General features: G+C 40.3%; 1 protein-coding gene across 1 annotated transcript in view; it reads left to right on the plus strand.

The window, feature by feature from the left end:
* Positions 1–19,307, plus strand: part of LOC147361907 (ATP-binding cassette sub-family C member 4-like) — a 198,065-nt gene that overhangs the window by 121,466 nt on the left and 57,292 nt on the right. Inside the window, exon 21 of the mRNA XM_086330242.1 lies at positions 14,009–14,159. Coding sequence (XP_086186368.1) covers positions 14,009–14,159 — 151 coding nt within the window. The remainder of the gene's footprint in view (positions 1–14,008; positions 14,160–19,307) is intronic.

Genomic DNA, 19,307 nt, shown 5'->3' on the forward strand with positions numbered 1-19,307 from the left:
AGCACAGAGTCTGTTTCTGAAGGTCTTTTCACAGGGGCTGAGGGTGATCCGTTCAGCTTGGCAATGTGTCCTGTTGTCTTAAGTGAAAGGTCATGTTTGTAAGAGAAAGGTTCAGTTGTGATTGGGAGGCTGATTTAACATGAGGAACACCTAGGGCAGGAGTGTCTACACAGTCCCGTCAAGGTTAGTCTGAAGCAGCGACATGCTGGGTAAGTGGTTCTCCCTCTGCCTTCCAGGTGTCTGTGAGGGCATTTAATAACAGAATCACCTCTCATGGAAAGATAGCCTGCTGCTGCTGCTAAGTCACTTCAGTCGTGTCCGACTCTGTGCAACCCCATAAATGGAAGCCCACCAGGCTCCCCCGTCCCTGGGATTCTCCAGGCAAGAATACCAGGTCCAGACGGCTTCACAGCTGAATTTTACCAAAAATTTAGAGAAGAGCTAACACCTATCCTGCTCAAACTCTTCCAGAAAATTGCAGAGGAAGGGAAACTTCCAAACTCATTCTATGAGACCACCATCACCCTAATACCAAAACCTGACAAAGATCCCACAAAAAAAGAAAACTACAGGCCAATATCACTGATGAATATAGATGCAAAAATCCTTAACAAAATTCTAGCAATCAGAATCCAACAACACATTAAAAAGATCATACACCATGACCAAGTGGGCTTTATCCCAAGGATGCAAGGATTCTTCAATATCCACAAATCAATCAATGTTATACAGCACATTAACAGATTGAAAAACAAAAACCATATGATTATCTCAATAGATGAAGAGAAAGTCTTTGACCAAATTCAACATCCATTTATGATAAGAACTCTCCAGAAAGCAGGAATAGAAGGAACATACCTCAACATAATAAAAGCTATATATGACAAACCCACAGCAAACATTATCCTCAATGGGGAGAAATTGAAAGCATTTCCTCTAAAGTCAGGAACAAGACAAGGGTGCCCACTTTCACCATTACTATTCAACATAGTTTTGGAAGTTTTGGCCACAGCAATCAGAGCAGAAAAAGAAATAAAAGGAATCCAAATTGGAAAAGAAGAAGTAAAACTCTCACTGCAGATGACATGATCCTTTACATAGAAAACCCTAAAGACTCCACCAGAAAATTACTAGAACAAATCAATGATTATAGTAAAGTTGCAGGATATAAAATCAACACACAGAAATCCCTTGCATTCCTATACACTAATAATGAGAAAACTGAAAGAGAAATTAAGGAAACAATTCCATTCACCATTGCAACAGAAAGAATAAAATACTTAGGAATATATATACCTAAAGAAACTGAACACCTATATACAGAAAACTATAAAACACTGGTGAAAGAAATCAAAGAGGACACTAATAGATGGAGAAATATACCATGTTCATGGATTGGAAAAATCAATATAGTGAAAATGAGTATACTACCCAAAGCAATTTATAGATTCAATGCAATCCCTATCAAGCTACCAAAGGTATTCTTCACAGAGCTAGAACAAATAATTTCACAATTTGTATGGAAATACAAAAAAAACTCGAATAGCCAAAGCTATCTTGAGAAAGAAGAATGGAACTGGAGGAATCAACCTACTTGACTTCAGGCTCTATTACAAAGCCACAGTTATCAAGACAGTATGGTACTGGCACAAAGACAGAAATATTGATCAATGGAACAAAATAGAAAGCCCAGAGATAAATCCACGCACATATGGACACCTTATCTTTGACAAAGGAGGCAAGAATATACAATGGATTAAAGACAATCTCTTTAACAAGTGGTGCTGGGAAAACTGGTCAACCACTTGTAAAAGAATGAAACTAGAACACTTTCTAACACCTTACACAAAAATAAACTCAAAATGGATTAAAGATCTAAACGTAAGACCAGAAACTATAAAACTCCTAGAGGAGAACAAACATAGACAAAACACTCTCCGACACACATCACAGCAGGATCCTCTATGACCCACCTCCAAGAATATTGGAAATAAAAGCAAAAATAAACAAATGGGACCTAATTAAACTTAAAAGCTTCTGCACAACAAAGGAAACTATTAGCAAGGTGAAAAGGCAGCCTTCAGAATGGGAGAAAATAATAGCAAATGAAGCAACGGACAAACAACTAATCTCAAAAATATACAAGCAACTCCTACAGCTCAACTCCAGAAAAATAAATGACCCAACCAAAAAATGGGCCAAAGAACTAAATAGACATTTCTCCAAAGAAGACATACAGAGGGCTAACAAACACATGAAAAGATGCTCAACATCACTCATTATCAGAGAAATGCAGATCAAAACCACTATGAGGTACCATTTCATGCCAGTCAGAATGGCTGCGATCCAAAAGTCTACAAGCAATAAATGCTGGAGAGGGTGTGGAGAAAAGGGAACCCTCTTACACTGTTGGTGGGAATGCAAACTAGTACAGCCACTATGGAGAACAGTGTGGAGATTCCTTAAAAATCTGGAAATAGAACTGCCTTATGATCCAGCAATCCCACTGCTGGGCATACACACTGAGGAAACCAGAAGGGAAAGAGACACGTGTACCCCAATGTTCATCGCAGCACTGTTTATAATAGCCAGGACATGGAAGCAACCTAGATGTCCATCAGCAGATGAATGGATAAGAAAGCGGTGGTACATATACACAATGGAGTATTACTCAGCCATTAAAAAGAATACATTTGAATCAGTTCTGATGAGATGGATGAAACTGGAACCTATTATACAGAGTGAAGTAAGCCAGAAAGAAAAACACCAATACAGTATACTAACGCATATATATGGAATTTAGAAAGATGGTAACAATAACCCTGTGTACGAGACTGCAAAAGAGACACCGATGTATAAATCAGTCTTATGGACTCTGTGGGAGAGGGAGAGGGTGGGGAGATTGGGGAGAATAGCATTGAAACATGTATAATATCATGTATGAAACGAGTTGCCAGTCCAGGTTCGATGCACGGTACTGGATGCTTGGGGCTGGTGCACTGGGACGACCCAGAGGGAGGGTAAGGGAGGGAGGAGGGAGGAGGATTCAGGCCGGGGAACGTGGGTATACCTGTGGCGGATTCATTTCGATATTAGGCAAAACTAATACAATATTGTAAAGTTTAAAAATAAAATAAAATTTAAAACCTGTTAAAAAAAAAAAAAAAAAAGAATACTGGAGTGGGTTGCCAGTTCCTTCTCCAATGCATGAAAGTGAAAGTGAAATTGAAAGGGAAGTCACTCAGTCGTGTCCAACTCTTAGCGACCCCATGGACTACAGCCTACCAGGCTCCTCCATCCATGGGATTTTCCAGGCAAGAGTACTGGAGTGGGGTGCCAAGATAACCTAGATGAATTAAATTATGTGTCTTATGACCACAGAAAAGAGAAAGTGTTAGTTGCTCAGTCATTTCTGATTCTTTGTGACCCCATGAACTGGAGCCACTAGTCTCCTTTGTCCATGGAATTCTTCAGGCAAGAATACTAGAGTGGGTTGAGTTCAGTTCAGTTCAGTCACTCAGTCGTTCTCTTTGCAACTCCATGGACTGCAGCAAGCCAGGCCTCCCTGTCCATCAACAACTCCCAGAGCTTGCTCAAACTCATGTCTATCGAGTCGGTGATGCCATCCAACCATCTCATCTGCTGTCATCCCCTTCTCCTCCTGCCTTCAATCTTTCCCAGCATCAGGGTCTTTTCCAATGAGTTGGTTCTTTGCATCAGTTAGCCCAAGTATTGGAGCTTCAGCTTTAGCATCAGTCCTTCCAATGTATATTTAGAACTGTTTTCTTCAGGATTAACTGGTTTGATCTCCTTGCAGTCCAAGGGACTCTCAAGAGTCTTCTCCAACACTGCAGTTCAAAAGCATCAGTTCGTCGGTGCTCAGCTTTCTTTTAGCCATGCCCTTCTCCAGGGGTTCTTCTTGTGAGCCCCCAGGGAAACCCATTACCACAGAAGACAAGTATTTGTTGCACCATTTTTTTTTTATAAGACCAACTGTGGTTACTTACAAAGAAAAGATTAATAAATGATAAGTTGAAAAGTAATAGCTGAACAAGGACAATAAAGAGCAGTTATTGAGGATACAAAGCCTTTAAGCCAATAATTCAAGTAAGGGATCAAAGTCATCTCAGAAAATGTCTTTTTTGTTTTTGTAAGCATTTCTTTTCAAGTGCCTATTGCTCTGTTGTAAGGTGTCTTTAAAACAAAAAAGACAGAAATGCCACAGACATACCTCCTATCCAGACTTTGTTTTGTCTGTGAACTTGAGATTCTAAAGAATGGTGTTGAGTCATCTCAGCTCTCATCTCCTCATTTAGAATGCTCATTTGGAATGCTTTTTTGTTGTGGTTTAGTTCTGTCTGCTTTTTAGTGATTCAAGCTGTGGTAAGTTTCCACATGTTCATTTTGGAAGTGAAATGCATTTATCAAAAGCTACACACAGAAATGCAGCAATGACTATCTACGCAGTGCAACCTATGGGCAAAGACTTCCACTGTTACCAGTGAGAAGTAAGCTGAGTCTCAGAGGCAGAGTACTTTTACTGCAAAGATATATCTGTTTATTTTTTTTTTTTCTTTTCTGCAAATTTATTTTATAAAGGTGTCCTGTTTGGTTCAGCTATGCTACTTATCTCCAGAAGCAGTCTTTCAGTAAAGCAGTGTCACATCTTGACAGTGATTGCTAATTACTTTAAAAAGATTTTGTGAAAGTTCTGTTCCTTAGCTACAACAAGCTAGGCCAAGGTTGGCTTTCCAAAGCTGGCTGGCCTGCTGTGTGCTTAGCACATGGTTCATTAGCCCTTATAATCAGAATCCATTGCATGTTTTTGTATGACGTGTAGAGGGACAGGGATAGGTGCTGCCTGATTTCAGGATAAAACATTCTCAATAATGAGGAGAGAAAACTTCAGTTTCATTGATTTTGAATCCCAGCTCCTTTGTACTTCCATTGACATCAATATACCAGTTCATGGTACATGAAATAGAAAAGGTCAATTTGATCTTATCTTTGGAATATCTTATTTAATAATCTTGTTTGATTTAGTTAATTCGAAGTTCCACCACTTTTTTCATCAGTCTCCCATAAATACTCAAGAGTGTCGTAACAGTAACTCTTCACGAAGAAGAAGCAGAGCTTGAAACAGAGAATATGGAATAAGAAAATAAACATCTCAAAAAGTGTTGACTTGCTGTCATATTCCGAAGGTTATCAATCCTTGGAAGGCCTAGAGCTGAGAAGAAAATACAGAGAGGACAAAAACTGTAGTAGGCTTGAGGTTTATTGGTCATAGTATTTTTGAAAGTACATCTCCAAACAAAATAGACCTCAGATTCAATTCCCTTTGTGGCCAGAGAAAAGCAGCAGTCACTTTAGTACATGTGACATCATCACCACATCTAGAAAAAAATAACACCACTCTGATACATCTTTGGATATACTAGGCTGTTCCAGTGGTGAGCATGAATGACCTCTAAGGGTCCAAATTCATTGGATTATTAAGCCTTTTGGGCCTTAAATCTATTAATACACCATCTTTCCTCTCCCGATTGATGGTACCCAGAGTCCACTGAAGGGTGGTAACAATGGGCTTAGAGTTTCTATTCAATTTGTCATACATAGACTGGTAAGCACTTTATATACATAATCTCATTTAATTCTCACCACCATCCTTTTAAAGTGTTCATATATCACAGATTTTCCTAAAATTAAGAGTGGGTGTATGGTCTTACCATCCCTGTCAGTTTTTGAGAGAATGAGCCCTAAACCTTGTCTCAGACACCTCAATATTTGGCTAATGGGGATTTCTGCTCTAGGGGGATGAAATCTGAAGGACTTTTATTTTTCAATTTGTTAATGTGGTGTATTACATTGATTGATTTGTGGATATTGAAGAATCCTTGCATCCCTGGGATCTTTTTAATGTGTTGTTGGATTCTGATTGCTAGAATTTTGTTAAGGATTTTTGCATCTATGTTCATCAGTGATATTGGCCTGTAGTTTTCGTTTTTTGTGGGATCTTTGTCAGGTTTTGGTATTAGGGTGATGGTGGCCTCATAGAATGAGTTTGGAAGTTTACTTTCCTCTGCAATTTTCTGGAAGAATTTGAGCAGGATAGGTGTTAGCTCTTCTCTAAATTTTTGGTAGAATTCAGCTGTGAAGCCGTCTGGACCTGGGCTTTTGTTTGCTGGAAGATTTTTGATTACAGTTTCAATTTCCGTGCTTGTGATGGGTCTGTTAAGATTTTCTATTTCTTCCTGGTCGAGTTTTGGAAAGTTGTATTTTTCTAAGAAGAAGACATACAGATGGCTAACAAACACATGAAAAGATGCTCAACATCACTCATTATCAGAGAAATGCAAATCAAAACCACTATGAGGTACCATTTCACGCCAGTCAGAATGGCTGCGATCCAAAAGTCTACAAGCAATAAATGCTGGAGAGGGTGTGGAGAAAAGGGAACCCTCTTACACTGTTGGTGGGAATGCAAACTAGTACAGCCACTATGGAGAACAGTGTGGAGATTCCTTAAAAAACTGGAAATAGAACTGCCTTATGATCCAGCAATCCCACTGCTGGGCATACACACTGAGGAAACTAGAAGGGAAAGAGACACGTGTACCCCAGCGTTCATCGCAGCACTGTTTATAATAGCCAGGACATGGAAGCAACCTAGATGCCCATCAGCAGATGAATGGATAAGAAAGCGGTGGTACATATACACAATGGAGTATTACTCAGCCATTAAAAAGAATATATTTGAATCAGTTCTAATGAGGTGGATGAAACTGGAACCTACTATACAGAGTGAAGTAAGCCAGAAAGAAAAACACCAATACAGTATACTAACGCATATATATGGAATTTAGAAAGATGGTAACAATAACCCTGTGTACGAGACAGCAAAAGAGACACTGATATATAGATCAGTCTTGTGGACTCTGTGGGAGAGGGAGAGGGTGGGGAGATTTGGGAGAATGGCGTTGAAACATGTATAATATCATGTATGAGACGAGTTGCCAGTCCAGGTTCGATGCACGGTACTGGATGCTTGGGGCTGGTGCACTGGGATGGCCCAGAGGGAGGGTATGGGGAGGGAGGAGGGGGGAGGTTTCAGGATGGGGAGCACGGGTATACCAGTGGCAGATTCATTTTGACGTTGGGCAAAATTAATACAATATTGTAAATTTTAAAAATAAAATTAAAAAAAAAAGAAAGAAATCTGAAGGACTTAACCTAAGCTAGGTAGCTTTTGAGAACGAGTTACCAGTCTATAATTGGTATTCAAGGAAAGATCATTTGCACAGCTCCCTTCATTTTGATCTTACCTCTGCTTCCCAGGTTATCTGCCAGGCTGGGTTAGTCATTAAAGGCTTTAAATTATATAGAAAAACAGATTACTTAAACTGGTGAATATTGTCCAATCAAATAATGTGAATCTGCTAAAAAAAAAAAAAAAAAGTGTAATTGGTTTTTTTTCCTAATTGGAATTTCAGCAGATTTTTTCCCTGACAACCACTGATAATACCCCCAGTGACTTTACTTAAGATCAGATGTGGAAGGGGCTGGAAGGACCCTTCCCCATGAATATGAAAGTTGTAGAAGGATGGGATGCACAGTTAAACCAGTGGTTGTTAAGAAATTGTTCATCCATAGGTCTAATAGAAGAGAGAACAGACAGCCCTGTTTTTCCCCATTTATGATTAGAATTTATTCTTTCAGAATTCTATCCTCTTCACTTTTTTTTTATATTGATACCATGACACAGATGAGAGAAACATGAAAAACACATGGGTCTCCAGATAATGCAGTTTGGTTCACAAGGGTTCTTGGCCACAGAGTCCCAATTCTGGACATTTCCTCCTCCTTCCAGACTCCTCTACCTGCAGTGGTGGGTCTGGAATTCCACGACTGCAAACCGTTCCTGGATTTCTCCATGACCTATAATACCTTGGGAAAATGTAGGACACCACTTGCCCTTCCTTCCAAGTTCAAGTCTTATCTGTAAATAGAAATGATAGGACTTACTTTGCTCATTCACAAGGTAGTTGTGAGGATCCTCTGAGAAAGCTGATCAGGAAGAGCTGTAAAATGATAAAACACAAATCTCTGTGATACAGGTATTACCCACCAAACCATCCCTTAGAGATGCACCAGGGCCAGTGACCCTGGGTGACAAGTTGGGGAGGCCCTGGGATGGTGAGCACAGGATTCAGGTGCTGGTGCTGAGAGGACCCAGAACAACCAGTGTTAACTCAGACAAGCATCTCAACCGTCTTATCCCAGTTTCATTTTGGTCAAAATTTCCATCAACTGTGATTCTGACAGAATGCAGTTCACTGGAGAAGAGAATGGCAAACCACTTCAGTATTCTTGCCTTGAGAACCCCATGAACAGTATGAAAAGGCAAAATGATAGGATACTGAAAGAGGACTTCCCCAGGACAGTAGGTGCCCAATATGCTACTGGAGATCAGTGGACAAATAACTCCAGATAGAATGAAGGGATGGAGCCAAAGAAAAAAACAACACCCAGTTGAGGATGAGACTGGTGACAGAAGCAAAGTTCGATGCTGTAAAAAGCAATATTGCAGAGGAACCTGGAATGTTATGTCCATGAATCAAGGCAAATTGGAGGTGATCAAGCAGGAGATGATAAGAGTGTACACATACATTCTAGGAATCAGTGAACTAAGATGGACTGGAATGGGTGGATTTAACTCAAATGACCATTGGATCTACTACTGTGGGCAGGAATCCCTTAGAAGAAATGGAATAGTCATCATGGTCAACAAAAGAGTCCAAAATACAGTACTTGGATGCAATCTCAGAAACGACAGAATGATCTCTTTTTGTTTCCAAGGCAAACCATTCAATATCACGGTAATCCAAGTCTATGCCCTGATCAGTAATGCTGAAGAAGCTGAAGTTGAACAGTTCTATGAAGACCTACAAGACCTATTAGAACTAACACCCCCCAAAAAAAAAATGTCCTTTTCATTGTAGGGGACTGGAATGCAAAATTAGAAAGTCAAGAAACACCTGGAGTAACAGGTAAATTGGCCTTGGAGTACAGAATGAAGCAGGGCAAAGGCTAATAGAATTCTGCCAAGAGCAATGGTCATAGCAAACACCCTCTTCCAACAACACAAGAGAAGACTCTACACATGCACATCACCAGATGGTCGACACCAAAATTAGATTGATTATATTATTTACAGCCAAAGATGCAGAAGCTCTATACAGTCAGCAAAAACAAGACCGGGAGATGACTGTGGCTCAGATCATGATCTCCTTATTGCCAAATTCAGACTTAAAGAAAGTGAGGAAAACCACTAGATCATTCAGGTATGACCTAAATCAAATCCTTTATGACTATATAGTGGAAGTGAGAAATAGATTTAAGGGACTAGATCTGATAGAGTGCCTCATGAACTATGGAATGAGGTTCATGACATTGTACAGGAGACAGGGATCAAGACCATCTCCATGAAAAAGAAATGCAAAAAAGCAAAATGGCTGTTTGAGGAGACTTTACAAATAGCTGTGAAAGAAAGGGAAGCGAAAAGCAAAGGAGAAAAAGAAAGATATACCCATTTGAATGTGGAGTTCCAAAGAATACCAAGGAGAGATAAGAAAGCCTTCCTCAGTGATCAGTGTAAAGAAATAGAGAGAAAAAATAGAATGGGAAAGACTAGAGATCTCTTCAAGAAAATTAGAGATACCAAGGGAACATTTCATGCAAAGATGGGCTCGATAATGGACAGAAATGGTATGGACCTAACAGAAGCAGAAGATATTAAGAAGAGGTGGCAAGAATACACAGAAGAACTGTACAAAAAAGATCTTCATGACCCAGATAATCATGATGGTGTGATCACTCATCTAGAGCCAGACATCCTGGAATGTGAAGTCGAGTGGGCCTTAGGAAGCATCACTATGAACAAAGCTAGTGGAGGTGTTGGAATTCCAGTTGAGCTATTTCAAATCCTGAAAGGTGATACTGTGAAAGTGCTGCACTCAATATGCCAGCAAATTTGGAAAACTCAGCAGTGGCCACAGGACTGGAAAAGGTCAGTTTTCATTCCAATCCCAAAGAAAGGCAATGCCAAAGAATGCTCGAACTACCACACAATTGCACTCATCTCACATGCAAGTAAAGTGAAGCTTAAAATTCTCCAAGCCAGGCTTCAGCAATACATGAACCGTGAACTTCCATATGTTCAAGCTGGTTTTAGAAAAGACAGAGGAACCAGAGATCAAATGGCCAACATCTGCTGGATCATTGAAAAAGCAAGAGAGTTCCAGAAAAATATATATTTCTACTTCATTGACTATGCCAAAGCCTTTGACTCTGTGGATTACAATAAACTATGGAAAATTCTGAAAGAGATGGAAATACCAGACCACCTGACTTGCCTCTAGAGAAACCTGTATGCATGTCAGGAAACAACAGTTAGAACTGGACATGGAACAACAGACTGATTCCAAATAGGAAAAGGAGTGCGTCAAGGCTGTATATTGTCACCCTGCTTATTTAACTTATTTATGCAGAGTACATCATGAGAAATGCTGGGCTGGAAGGAGCACAAGCTGGAATCAAGATTGCTGGGAGAAATATCAATAACCTCAGATATGCAGATGACACCACCCTTATGGCAGAGAGTAAATAAGAACTAAAGATCTTCTTGAAGAAAATGAAAGAAGAGAGTGAAAAAGTTGGCTTAAAGCTCAACATTCAGAAAATGAAGATCATGGCATCCAGTCCCATCACTTCATGAGAAATAGATGGGGAAACAGTGGAAACAGTGTCAGACTTTATTTTTCTGGTCTCCAAAATCACTGCAGATGGTTATTGAAGCCATGAAATTGTAAGAGGATAACTCCTTGGAAGGAAAGTCGTGACCAACATAGACAGTGTATTAAAAAGCAGAGACATTACTTCACCAACAAAGGTCTGTCCAGTCAAGGCTATGCTTTTACCAGTAGTCCTGTGTGGATGTGAGTGTTAGACTATAAAGAAATCTGAGTGCAGAAAAATTGATGCTTTTGAACTGTGGTGTTGGAGAAGACTCTTGAGAGTCCCTTGAACTGAAAGGAGATCCAACCAGTCAATCCTAAAGGAGATCAGTCCCTGGTGTTCATTAGAAGGACTGATGTTGGAAGCTGAAACTCCAATATTTTGATCACCTGATATGAAGAGCTGACTCATTTGAAAAGATTCTGATGCTGGGAAAGATTGAGGGAAGGAGGATAAGTGGACTACAGAGGATGAGATGGTTAGATGGCATCACCAACTTGATGGACATGAGTTTGGGTAAACTCCAGGAGTTGGTGATGGACAGGGAGGCCTGACATGCTGCCAGGGTTGTAAAGAGTTGGACACGACTGAGTGACTGAACTGAACTGAACTGTGATTACTGCCTGAAAATCATTCATGCCACTCTTTCTATTTGTAAAGCAGCTTGCAAAATCAGTCATAAGTCTTAAAATTGTCTCAAAATATTCAGGTATTCCTCACTGTGTTTCCCAGCACTCTGTGTCTTGTGCAGATCATCATGAATTTGTATCCACCTGAGACAAACTTCAGAGACCCTGGCCCAGACTGGGTGAATCTGCATGCCCCCACTACCCCACCTCACTTTTGTAGCAGGCAGATGCTAAATGTTGATTGTATTCTTATTGCCTGATACTGTCCACCAGGGTATCATACTTTTCCTGATTAAGATGGATGCTTAAGTAGCATTGACCAATTATTTTGTTTTCTATTCTACCTGCTATCTTTTTAGACCAAGATGATTTCCCAAGATAAAATCATCTCATGGGATAATGTGATGATTAACAGTGTTCATGGAACTCTTAGCACAGTGCCTTACATACAACAAACACATTGTAAATCGCGTCTGTTGTCATTATAATCGTTAACCTTTGGAATTGACATTTTAAGTACTTAGTCTGAACTTTTCCAGTCTTGTGGCCACCGATGAGTTTTCCGAATTTGCTGGCAAATTGAGTGTACGTGTTAATAGCATCATATTTTAGGACTTGAAATAGCTCAACTGGAATTCCATCACCCCCACTCAGCAGTGCCCACAGGACTGGAAAAGGTCAGTTTTCACTTAAACCCCAAAGAAAGGCGGTACCAAAGAATGTTCAAACTACTGCACAATTGCACTCATCTCACATGCTAGCAAAGTAATGCTCAAAATTCTCCAAGCCAGGCTCCAACAGTACGTGAACCATAAAATTCCAGATGTTCAACCTGGATTTAGAAAAGGCAGAGGAACCAGAGATCAAATTGTGAACATCTGTTGGATCATCGTAAAAGCAAGAGAATTCCAGAAAAAACGACTTCTTCTTTATTGACTATGCCAAAGCCTTTAACTGTGTGGATCACAACAAACTGGAACATTCTGTAAGAGATGGGAATACCAGACCACCTGACCTGCCTCCTGAGAACTGTGTATGCAGGTCAAGAAGCAACAGTTAGAACTGGACATGGAACAACAGACTGGTTCCAAATCGGGAAAGGAGAATGTCAAGGCTGTATATTGTCACCCTGCTTATTTAACTTACATGCAGAGTACATATTGTGAAATGCTAGGCTGGATGAAGCACAGGCTAGAATCAAGATTGCTAGGAGCAATATCAAGAACCTGAGATATGCAGATGACTCCACCCTTATGGCAGAAAGCAAAGAAGAACTAAAGAGCTTCTTGCTGACATTGAAAAAGAAGAGTGAAAAAGTTGGCTTAAAGCTCAACATTTAGAAAACTAAGATCATGGCATCCAGTCCCATCACTTCATGGCCGGTAGATGGGGAAACAATGGAAACAATGACAGACTTTATTTTCTTGGGACCCAAAGTCAATGCAGATGGTGACTGTGGCCATGAAATTAAAAGATGTTTGCTCCTTGGAAGAAAAGCTATGCCCCACCTAGACAGCATATTAAAAAGCAGATACATTACTTTGCTGACCAAGGTCCATCTAGTCAAAGCTATTTTTTTTCCAGTAGTCAGGTATGGATTTGAGAGTTGGACTCTAAAGAAAGCTGAGCTTGGAGAATACTCTTGAGAGTCCTTTGGAGTGCAAGGAGACCAAAGCAGTCAGTCCCAAATGAAATCAGTCCTGAATATGCATTGGAAGGACTGATGCTAAAGCTCCAATACTTTGGCCACCTGATGCAAAGAGCTGATTCATTGGAAAAAGACCCTGATGCTGGGAAAGATTGAAGGCAGGAGGAGAAGGGGATGATAAGGGATGAGATCGTGGGATGGCATCACCAACTCAATGGACATGAGTTTGAGCAAGCTCCAAGTGTTGGTGAACGACAGGGAAGCCTGGCATGCTGTAGTCTATGGGGCCACAAAGAGTCAGACATGACTGAGTGACTGAACTGAACTGAATTGAACACTTAGTCTAATGATAGAAAGATGACTGTATGTTGGGGGTTTAAATGTGTCATAATGGCTCATGACATGGGCTTCCCAGCTCCATGGCTTAGTCTCCATCAAGTTGCTTCTTCTCATCCTGTGCCTCACTCCTCCATTTCTAAAATTAGATAATACTGTTACTGGATATTTTACACTGAATTTGTAATTAACCACTTCTTTATCCCTGCATGCATAGCTAAGGTGTCTGGATTCCTCATCTGTGATACCTGCTCACTCATCTTTTTAGTAACATCTGATGACTCCTGATAGTTTGGGATTCAACTCCTACTCTTTGAACCTCAAATATTCTAATCTGTTAAAACTAGTCATGCCTGCCTCAAAGGACTACTGAGTGTATCAGAAGAGCTGATACCTAGAAAGTTCTTATAAAAGTGTTGGTGCATGCAACAAATATCATGAGGGCCAGCTATACTTTTATTTCTTTGGAAGGGAAAGCATTCCCTGCTGTTCAAATAAGTTTTTCAAGGAAAGGAGTTTAATCTTAAGAACAAATCATTAACGTTTATCTTTGAAAAGTATCATTGACATGAAAGCCTCTGTATTTTTGCTATTTCAGACATTTCTACTTGTGATTGGTGTGGTGGGTGTGATGGTGGCTGCAATTCCTTGGATTGCTATACCTGTGATTCCCCTTGGCATCCTTTTCTTTGTTCTTTGGCGATATTTCTTAGAGACGTCACGAGATGTGAAACGCCTGGAATGTACAAGTGAGTACCTGGGCTCTCAGTTTGGGATGACAGTGCATGCTGGCTTCCATTTGTACAGCAATTAACCAGACCCTGAAATTCCTTAGACTGTTCTGTGGAATTTCTCACTGTTAACATTAGGTGATTGAAAGTTATGGCCCCTGAGAGTGGGTTTGGCCCTTAAGGCAAATGGAGCTGATGGCGGGTCAGCTGCACTTTGCATTTTAGCCCAGGGAGGACGGATGTGAGCTCCATGAGAACAGGGACCATTTCTGTCTTGTTCATGACACACTTTCTTACACAGAGTATCCACTCTGTGAATGCTATTCTTGAAAGTATTTCATCATGTTGGAACTAATGCAGAAGGAATTAATTAGAAGGAACTAATATAGAGAATTTTTCTTCTCCTGAAGTTACCAGACATGACAAGGAAAGGAAAAGATTAGGAAAAGGAAAGGAGACCTCAGGAAATACATGTCAGAAGTGATATATTTGAAAAATGCATTGTTTAACACATTAAGTAAGTTGTAATTGTTAAATGTATTGAAAAGATGTGTGTTAGTCATCAGTTATGTTGACTCTTTGTGACCCCATGGACTGTAGCCCACCAGGCTCCTCTGTCCATGGATTCCCTAGGCAAGAATACTGGAGTGGGTAGCCGTTCCCTTCTCCAGAGGATCTTCCTGACCCAGGTGCTGAACCCAGGTCTCCTGCGTTGCTGGTGGATTCTTTAATGTCTGAACCACCAGGGAAGCTCTATTGAAAAGATAAGCCCTGTTATTTTCAGGTTTGTTATTTATCATTATCAGTATTTGGGTGATACCACACTGTATACCCCTTTCTCAAAACTATTTATATAAATGATGCTGAAAATTATCCCCTATGAGAACACAGGATGGAGATCTGTTCAGTATGCATTTAGTTGATTACTCCATACACCTTCCTAGTTTTAGAATAATGGGGGACAGGGACTTCCCTGGAGGTCCTGTGGTTAAGACTCTGTGCTTCCACTGTGGGAGCCACTGCTTCAGTCCCTGGTTGTGGAACTAGATCCTGCAAGGTCTTGGTTTTGACTGCAAGATGCAGCTAAAAAACAAAATAATGGGGAACACATTTTATGATTAATTATTCTATTCTACAGGTAATCACAGATGATGAAAGAATCAAATTTATGTCATTCTTAATGAACACATTTCATCAATATTAATAAATAATGAATAAAATACATTGTTACATATTTTTAAGTTATAAAAACAATAGCTAAAAAGTAAAGAGAGAATATGTTTGTAGCAGAGACCTCAAACATGAATAATTATTGCAAATTAATACCAACTTTACTTTCTAGAAACCAAGCCAAGAACAGAAGCATATTGAATCCTATGGTTCTCTGTACTTAGTAAATGGAAAAAAGTCTCAGTTAATCCAGTCAAAGGAGTTTGTGTGTGTGTGTGTGTGTGTGTGTGTGTGGCATTTGTGTGTTTTGTTTTAAATAGTAAACACTTGAGGTACTTTATTTGTGAAAAGGATGGTGATCATCAATTTCATAAAATTTATAAAAGAAATTTTCATTCATCAAGAGAAGCAGGTGACCTCCCATGAGGTCTGGTCTTGTGAGGTGTTTGGATGGAGGGGGAGCAGTGGAGTCCAGGTGTGTGTGACATTCTGCTGATGACTTGGTAAGATGGAAGGACCTGGGGAGGCAGAAGAGGAAGCGATGAGCTCCATCCAATCTTCTGTGTAGTCAAGGTTTCAGAAGTTTTATATTTTGAGGCCACCCATGAAAGGGAGTCATTCAACAGTTTTGTTGCAAAGCAGGTCTATGGTACGTTCAAAGAGGGTTTATTCCAGAAAAAATGTTTGACAGAAATTTTTGCCTGGGGCAAGGGCCATCCCCCATTCATATGAAAGTGGAGAGAAGAGTTTCTCCTGAGGCTTTTGTCAAGAAGCAGTACAGAATTTTCTCAATATTTGATCTGGAGAGTTTGAGGACTTTGGCACCATCACTGTGGAATATTTGGATTTTTTTTGCACCTAGTAGGCTGCAGTAAGTTAGACAATGAATTTAATCCAGGTACTCCTCCTGCACACCCCAGATAAGCACATGTGGTGGCCAGTTGATTAGAACTGTTTATGTTTTCTCTCTAGCTGCTGGTGGTAGTAGTGTTCAGTCCCTAATTCAAGTCCAACTTTTTGAGACCTCATGGTCTGCAGCACACCATGCTTCTCTATCCTTCACTACCTCCCGGAGTTTGCTCAAACCCATGTTGGCTGAGTTGGTGATGCCATCCAACTATCTCATCCTCTGTCATCCACTTCTCCTCCTGCCTTCAGTATTTCCCATTATCACGATCTTTTCCAATGAGTCGGCTCTTCACATCAGGTGGTCAAAGTAGTGGAGCTTAAGCTTGAGCATCAGTTCTTCCAATGACTATTTAGGGTTGATTTCCTTTAGAATTGACTGGTTTGATCTCCTTGCAGTCCAAGGGACTCTCAAGAGTATTCTCCAACACCACAGTTCAAAAATATCAGTTCTTCTGTGTTAAGCTTTCTTTATGGTCCAACTCTCACATCTATACATGACTACTAGAAAAACCATCAGTTCAATTCAGTTCAGTTTAGTCGCTGAGTCCTGTCTGACTCTTTGCAACTCTATGGACAGCAGCACGCCAGGCCTCCCTGTCAATCACCAACTCCTGGAGTTTACTCAAACTCATGTCCACTGAGTCGGTGATGCCATCCAACCATCTCATCCTCTGTTATCCCCTTCTCCTCCCACCTTCAATCTTTCCCAGAATCAGGGTCTTTTCCAATGAGTAGTTCTTGGCATCAGGTGGCCAAATATTGGAGTTTCACCTTCAGCATCAGTCCTTCCAATGAATATTCAGGACTGATTTCCTTTAGGATGGACTGGTTGGATCTCCATGCAGTCCAAGGGACTCTCAAGAGTCTCCTCCAACACCGCAGTTCAAAAGCATCAAATCCTTGGTGCTCAGCTTTCTTTATGGTCCAATACTCACATCCATACATGACTACAGGAAAAAATATAGCTTTGACTAGATGGACCTTTGTTGGCAAAGTAATGTCTCTGCTTTTTAATATGCTGTCTGGGTTGGTCATAGCTTTTCTTCCAAAGAGCAAGCATCTTTTAATTTCCTGGCTGCAGTCACCATCTGCAGTGATTTTGGAGCCCAAGAAATTAAAGTCTCTCACTGTTTCCATGAAGTTATGGGACTGGATGCCATGATCTTTGTTTTCTGAATGTTGAACTTTAAGCCAACATTTTCACTTTCCTCTTTCACGTTCATAAAGAGGATCTTTAGTTCTTCGCTTTCTGCCATAAGGGTGGTATCATCTGCATATCTCAGGTTTTTTATATTTCTCTTGGCAATCTTGATTCCAGCTTGTGCCTCCTCTAGCCCAGCATTTGAATGATGTACTCTGCATATAAGTTAAATAAGCAGGGTGACAATATACAACCTTGATGTACTCCTTTTCCAATTTGGAACCAGTCTGTTGTTCCATGTCCTGTCCTAACTGTTGCTTCCTGACCTGCATACAGATTTCTCAGGAAGCAGGTAGGGTGCCTGTCTATTCATCTCTTGAAGAATTTTCCACAGTTTATTGTGATCCACACAGTCAAAGGCTTTGCCATAGTCAATAAAGCCGAAATAGATGTTTTTCTGGAACTCTGATGATCCAATCAATGTTGATGATCCAATGATGATCCACTGGACATTGGCAATTTGATCTCTGGTTCCTCTGCCTTTTCTAAATCCAGCTTGAACATCTGGAAGTTCATGGTTCACGTACTGTTGAAGCCTGGCTTGTAGAATTTTGAGCATTACTTTGCCAGCATGTGAGATGAGTCCAGTTTTGTGGTAGCACTCTTTGGCATTGCCTTTCTTTGGGATGGGAATGAAAAGTGACCTTTTCGAGTCCTGTGGCCACTGCCGAGTTTTCCAAATTTGCTGGCATATTGAGTGCAGCACTTACACAGCATCATTTTTTAGGATTTGAAATAGGTCAGCTGGTATTTCATCACCTCCACTAACTTTATTGGTCATGATGCTTCCTAAGGCCCACTTGACTTCACATTCCAGGGTGTCTGGCTCTAGGTGAGTGTGATCACACTATCGTCGTTATCTGGGTCATGAAGATCTTTTTTGTATAGCTCTTCTGTGTTTTCTTGCCACTTTGTCTTAGTATCTTCTGCTTCTCTTAGGTCCATACAATTTCTATCCTTTATTGTGTCCATCTTTGCATGAAATATTCCCCTGGTATTTCTAATTTTCTTGAAGAAATCTCTAGTCTTTCCCAGTCTATTGTTTTTGTCTATTTCTTTGCATTGATCACTGAGGAAGATTCTCTTATCTCTCCTTGCTATTCTTTGGTACTCTACATTCAAATGGGTATATCTTTCTTTTTCTCCTTTGCCTTTTGCTTAGCTTCTTTTCATAGCTGTTTGAAAGACCTCCTCAGACAACCATTTTGCCTTTTTGCACTTCTTTTTCCTGGGAATGGTCTTGATCCCTGCCTGCTGTACAATGTCGGGAACCTCTGTCCATGGTTCTTCAGGCATTCTCTCTATCTTATCTAATCCCTTGAATCTATTTCTCACTTCCACTGTATAATCATAAGGGATTTAACATGCATCATACCTGAATGGTCTAGTTTTCCCTACTTTCTTGAATTTAAGTCTGAATTTGGCAATAAGGAGTTCATGATCTGAGACACAGTCTGTTCCTGGTCTTTTTTTCTGCTGATTCTATAGAGCTTCTCCAACTTTGGCTGCAAAGAATATAATCAATATGATTTCAGTGTTGGCCATCTGGTGATGTCCATATGTAGAGTCTTCTCTTGTGGTGTTTGAAGAGGTTATTTGCTATCACCAGTGTGTTCTTTTGGCAAAACTCTATTAGGCTTTCCCCTGCTTCATTTTGTACTCCAAGGCCAAATTTGCCTATTACTCCACGTGTTTCTTGACGTACTGCTTCTGTACTTCAGTCCCCTATAATGAAAAGGACATCTTTTTTGGATATTAGTTCTAGAAGGTCTTGTAGGTCTTCATAGAACGATTGAACTTCAGCTCCTTCAGCATTACTGGTTGGGGTATAGACTTGTATTACTGTGATATTGAATGGTTTGCCTTGGAAATGAACAGAGATCATT

The sequence above is a fragment of the Bos grunniens genome, chromosome 12 (assembly GCF_055505025.1).
Source record: "Bos grunniens cultivar Pamir isolate PY7600 chromosome 12, Bosgru_T2T1.0, whole genome shotgun sequence".
Taxonomy (NCBI): domain Eukaryota; kingdom Metazoa; phylum Chordata; class Mammalia; order Artiodactyla; family Bovidae; genus Bos; species Bos grunniens.